Source organism: Aptenodytes patagonicus, chromosome 2 (assembly GCF_965638725.1).
Source record: "Aptenodytes patagonicus chromosome 2, bAptPat1.pri.cur, whole genome shotgun sequence".
In the NCBI taxonomy this organism is placed as follows: Eukaryota; Metazoa; Chordata; class Aves; order Sphenisciformes; family Spheniscidae; genus Aptenodytes; species Aptenodytes patagonicus.
In genome coordinates this window covers 15,845,902-15,851,901 of record NC_134950.1, presented here as the reverse complement: position 1 = coordinate 15,851,901, position 6,000 = coordinate 15,845,902, and the positions used below count along the sequence as shown (strand labels likewise).

The window sequence follows — 6,000 nt, the reverse complement described above, 5'->3', positions numbered from 1 at the left end:
CAGTATCATGTGTGAGTTGCCACGTATTAAACCTTTAAATTAACATTCTTGTTAAAAAGGTAAGTAGCCCGATGTCGTGGTTTAACCTCAGCCGGCAACTAAGCACCACGCAGCCGCTCGCTCACTCCCCCCCGGTGGGATGGGGGAGAGAATCGGAAGGGTAAAAGTGAGAAAACTCATGGGTTGAGATAAAGGCAGTTTAATAGGGAAAGCAAAAACCACACACGCAAGCAAAGCAAAACAAGGAATTCATTCACTACTTCCCATGGGCAGGCAGGTGTTCAGCCATCTCCAGGAAAGCAGGGCTCCATCACGCGTAACGGTTACTTGGGAAGACAAACGCCATCACTCCAAACGTCCCCCCCTTCCTTCTTCTTCCCCCAGCTTTATATACTGAGCATGACGTCACATGGTATGGAATATCCCTTTGGCCAGTTTCGGTCAGCTGTCCTGGCTGTGCCCCCTCCCAGCTTCTTGTGCACCTCCAGCCTGTTCAGTCAGTAGAGCATGGGAAGCTGAAAAGTCCTTGACTAGTGTAAACACTACCTAGCAACAACTAAAACATCGGTGAGTTATCAACATTGTTCTCACCCTAAATCCAAAACACAGCACTGTACCAGCTACTAGGAAGGAAATTAACTCTATCCCTGCTGAAACCAGGACACCCGAGTTCAGGAATAAAGGCACATCCAGATGGCAAAGTTAATGCAGAGTAGGTATGGTGTCCATTTACACCACACTAGCTGCTCCAGGTTAGCTACTTCTACGGTTTCTGTCGCAAAGACTTCAGTAGCATCACTGGATTTCAATCTAGTTGGTGGCGGCAACAAAAAATGGGAACACAGCTTAGCATGATATGGTGGGGATCAGTCTCCACATAACACTAGTTTTGTATGTTCTGGATGTGAAGCCTGTGAAATATTTGTGATATGGAAGGTCCGTCGCACCACGCTGTTCAAACAGATTAAAATAAAAATGAGCAACTGCTCCAAGTGACTAGCACATTATGGTTGTAAGTTCTCAACCAAAACTGGGAAATCATAAATTTCTTCAGTAAAGTCAGCTATACTGAACATTTGTCATAATTGGTTATTTCAGATTCCAAGTTAAATAAAACCTGTATTATTTGCTATGACTAAACATGAATAACTGCCAAACATTTAGAAAACCTGAGTGACCACAGAAAATTCCAGTCCAATAGGGCCAACAAATAAGGAAATACTAAAATATCGTTAAAATTTGCCTTTATTTTTCTTACAGGAGAATTCTACACAAACCAAGGTGACTCGGTTTTACAACTCTTTTCCCACCATACTAAATTTTCAAGAGGATCATGAACAGTATAAAACTGTAAATAACTTTTCCTGTTGACGGCTACAGCAAAGTTTCCTCAGTTGTTGTAATCTTGGAGAGCCTGAGCCATGAAAAGCTTGCCCAGGTTCTGTGCATTGAACTCCTTAATATTCTGGCAGTAGGTATTAATTTGACCTGTCAGTAGGAAAGAAGAGTAAACCCTTGTCAGTTTTGAAATTCAGAAAGACATCCTAGAACATCATTTTTAAAAAGCTGAATGTGCATGAATCATTCAGGATTTATACGGAGAAGCAAGCAAAACAGTTCAACTACTCTGCACTTAGGAGTTTTACATTTTCAGTATTCCCAAATAGGTTTGGGAAGAAGAAACTAAATTAGCAGAATAGGTAAACTGCTCAAAAAAACTTTAATTTTCCTACAATTCTATTATGTACAATTTCTGAAAAGACATATGACAATAAAAAGAATAAACAATTCTTGCTGCTGTATTGGAAGCTTAATCACATTAATTGTTCAATTTAGTTGCTCTAAAAATACTACAAGACTGAATTTCAGTTCTGTTCTTATGCATCTGCTGTCCCTATTAAAATTTTTGTAACAAATATTTTTCAGTAGCAGATTGAAAATTGTGGTACTCCTGTTTGACATTTTGCTAGCATTTTTCCACCTAATGTTTCACTTTATTAGCTATTTCAAAAATCATCAGGGTATGAAGACCTGTCCGTGCTTTACAAATCAAACGTGCCCATCAAAACATTTTCATACACGTACTGCTACAAGTTATTTCCTTTGTTAGCTAGGAATAGCAAAACATGAAGCCAGTTTAATCAAAATTAAAACTGTTTAGAAGGCCAATAAACTCTCAATTTAATGCTCTATTTGAAAAGTTTTTAAATACCTCAGAGACAAAAGAGCTAAGTTTTATTCTTTATCCACAAACTTCACTTCATCTAAGTTGAAGTGGAGGCTTTCAATTCTTCCCCTGACTATGGTAAAAGAAGAAACGAAGGGAGTGCTTTGGCTGAAAACTTTTTTTGTAAGTATAATAGTTTTCAATTCCTCCTCTTATAAGAGATGATTCATCCTAAGCTATCACTTTCATAAACCACACGTGTACACACTTCTGTTGCATTTTTAAGCTATGCTAAAGCTGAATGTTTAAATACTTCAATGCTGCTAGGATTCATTAACTGGTAAAAACTATCAAAACAATAGTTTTTGAAAGACACTGGAAAGAATAATAAATCAAGAGCATTATTTCTTCTAAAAGCAGCACTTATTAGCAGTATGAATCAGTATTAATATTAAAATAATAATCTCTTGGTCAATCCAAAATTTAAGAGTGGTAATTCAAATTCACTTTTTTTTTTTAAATGTCAAAGCACTCTTCTGTTCACTAAATTACCAGGACTTTGGTTTAATTTTCTCTCAGTACAAAACAAGGTGATAGCTAACTGATCCAAAAAGCCTGCTACAGTTAAACAATTTGCTTTCTCATGACATTTTCCAAATTTAGATTACTTAGCAGGGCATCTAGGTTTTCTGCTCCCTGTTGCCATTGTGACGTCCCAGATATTTTTACCCTTCCAGGAGGCACAGGACAGGCACTGACTTTTGTACCAAACTGTGGCCGTGTACTGCAGCATACCAGTAAACTGAAGAAATTGGCGGGGTGGGACCTATATCTACGCTTTGTTCCCATTTACATTTTCATTCACCTTGGGGTGCAGGAAGATGGGGATAGTTTCCCTAAAACTCTGGCCATAGAAATCAAATAAATTATCCCAATTCTGTGTGAAATTAAAAGTAAAATCTTCTCAACTGCTGCAACAGCCAGTTCAACACCTAGGGGTGTTATCAGTAACTTAGGGCTGCAGATAACTGCTCTGCTCTGAATCAGTAGTTCCAGCCCAAACAGCTTATTTCGGCCTCTTGTCTGTACAGCCCCCTAACTTCTGGAGTTGAGGTATGAGTGCAGGGAGCAGCTAATTGACTGCAGTAGTTGCTACACCCATTCGTGCAGAAAGCCTGCTCCGTGGGGCATTTCTCCAGCTCTCCTTTAAAATCCCATTTCACCCTCTCAGAATGGGGCCAGGAAGAGGCTCTGGCTGCGGCTCCTGCCCTTCCCCATCAACCCAGGAGGCACAGATGGTCAAGCAGGAACTAGGTACCATGGCAAAATAAGAAATAGAGGGAGAAAGTCTCCATACATCAAGTTTAAAGCCTTATGCAGCCATTGTGGCTAAACACAGTGGCTTGCTTTCAAAAAATTACATATGTTCATATCTGCATGGGTAACATGCCCCTGTTACTTACCTAGATGGTTTAAAATTCTTCTGTGTGTAGAAGCTTACTTTCTAACAGAGGCATGGACTGCCTACTAGCAATCAGGTTGTTTTTATTAGCTACTTTTTTTTTTTTAAAAAAAACTTCAGGCACTAGGGCTGTAGATCACAAGTTGAAACCACTGCCTTTGACCAAATGAAGGACAGTATTTGGAATACTACCAATGCCAAAATATCACACCATAATGGCAAAGGTAATGAAAAATTCAGATGCTTTCTAAGGTAACAACTGCACTTTTTCCCAAGCTAACATTCATATATGAAAAGATGAGTTGAAGAGGCTGCTAGGACACTACCTGCAATAAGAAGTGACTCCATTCTTGGAGGCGGCTGTGGTGGTTTAAAAAGTTTATTGATGTCCTCCTCAGGAAGAGGGGCTTCTCCTCGGCTTTGACGCTGTATGTTTTCTTGCTGACGTCTCTGCTGGTACTGCAAATAAAGCAACAGAAACAGAATGCAACAGGACTTCCAAAGCAGCAAAAAGTTTTTCTTTTCAGATGCTCTTTACCTAACGAGCAAGTATGTTTTAAAAATTAGACATTTTATTTCAAGTAATGCAAATGCAATTCACAGTTTATTTCAGTTCACTGGTAACAAGCGTTTTCCCCCCGCCCCAGGTTGGCACCTTAAATAAGTGAGGCACTGGAAAATTATGTGGTACTGAGGTGGTGGGGTTAATTTTTAAAATTTTTTCATAGAGATAAATACTCTATCTCATGGAAAGAATACAGTATGGTAGATAAAGGCCTCCATTTCCCCATGCAAAAAAGGAAAACAAGGTTGGAATATGTAGGTATGAGAAGCCATTACCTCAATAGTTATACAAACCAGAAATACTCAATTTTGTGCAACTTAAAGGTCAAAACATATTGATGTGAAAGGGGAAGAGAACTTAATTAAACAAGGCATTTTAAGCCAAAAAATATTAACTCTAAACTGAGAACAAAGTGGTGGCTGAAACAAAGCATAATGGTTCATTTCTCCATTCCAGTTATTTAGATACTCTGCCACTTTGATGCCATTTCTTTGTGGGTTACCAGAGGATATACCAGAGTAGCAGTCTGTAGAAATTATTCTGCTGTAAAAAAACGCCACAAAAACACAGATTTGTTTTCAGCGCTTCCCTTTGTCATGTAGGTTACTCAAACTTTATAAAAATTAAGGCAGACCACTTCTTCAGCTATTGGATAAATATTTGTTCTTGCAGCAGAAGTACATACATTCAAAAACACATATGTGAGATTTCATACTGTATGTCACAGCCAGAAATTAGTTGTAAGGTTTGTCTATTGAAGCCTTCATATTAAAAAAAAAAAAAAAAAAAAAAAAATATCTTTAAAATAAACAGGCCAAAGAGTAGAGGGCGTTTTCTCTCACTTAAATGTATCTGTGCATAAGGGTCTGAAAACAGTTCATACTTGGTGCTGTACTCAAATGAAGTAATTTTTTTTCCAGTAGTAGTGACAAATACATGGTTTTGGACAAAGTTAAAAATAAAATCTTAAATGCCCATATTTGTATGTGAATTGCATGTAGTTTCTTCTTTCTTTGCATTACCCCATTCACTTCTCAGCAGTCTGCCTATTATTCTCTATTGAAACGGCTTGCTCTTAATCACAATTGCTCCATTTTAAAAATGAAGTTAAGACCACTAACTATGCTGCAATGAGCCACTACTAAAGCAGCTATAGTCAGTAAAGAAATGAAGTGAGACACCATGGAACCTGCTTTGCTCTGCTTTTCAAAATAGATAGATCCCCTTGTTATTAACAAAAACCTTTGAAGCGGATGCCATCTTTCTATTCAAATTAGGCAGCAAAGGCAAATAAATTTTCTGAAGATAACATGCATGAAGCTTCTACGTCCTCAGGAATTACAAAGCCAGGAGAGACCACTGATTGTGTGCTGCTTCCCTAAAGCACTCCTTGTTCAAGCTACACTTCACTTAAGTGAAAAAAGCCAATTTTGATTTTAAAATAGTCAGTGATGAAGCATTTCACATGAACCACAGGTGCTCTTTTTAATAATTAGCTACTTTGTGTAGCAATACCTGCAATATTTTATCTTTAAAGTGGCCTGGCCCATTTTCAGTTGGCTGATACTGAATCTTGTCATATCTCTGTCTGCTAGATTAAAGAGTTCAAATTTATTTTTCACACAGGTACTTCTTGAGTAAGCATGTCACTTGTTAACTTAATTTATCACGTGAAGTGAATTGCGTTTGCTAAGATCTGCTTTCCAGGCTTTTAAATCATTCTCATAGTGCTTTTTTCCAATTTACGAGCATTATTCTATAATTAGACACAGTATTGCTTTATCAAATGCAGCAACAGCAAATCAA

General features: G+C 38.0%; 1 protein-coding gene across 1 annotated transcript in view; it reads right to left on the bottom strand.

The window, feature by feature from the left end:
* Nucleotides 1-1,227: 1,227 nt before the first annotated feature.
* Nucleotides 1,228-6,000, bottom strand: part of EIF3H (eukaryotic translation initiation factor 3 subunit H) — a 91,439-nt gene continuing 86,666 nt past the window's right edge. The window contains exons 7-8 of the mRNA XM_076329208.1: nucleotides 3,956-4,088; nucleotides 1,228-1,488 (exon numbers count right to left, since the gene is read on the bottom strand). Of these exons, the coding sequence (XP_076185323.1) occupies nucleotides 1,391-1,488; nucleotides 3,956-4,088 (231 nt within the window). The 3' untranslated portion in view covers nucleotides 1,228-1,390. The remainder of the gene's footprint in view (nucleotides 1,489-3,955; nucleotides 4,089-6,000) is intronic.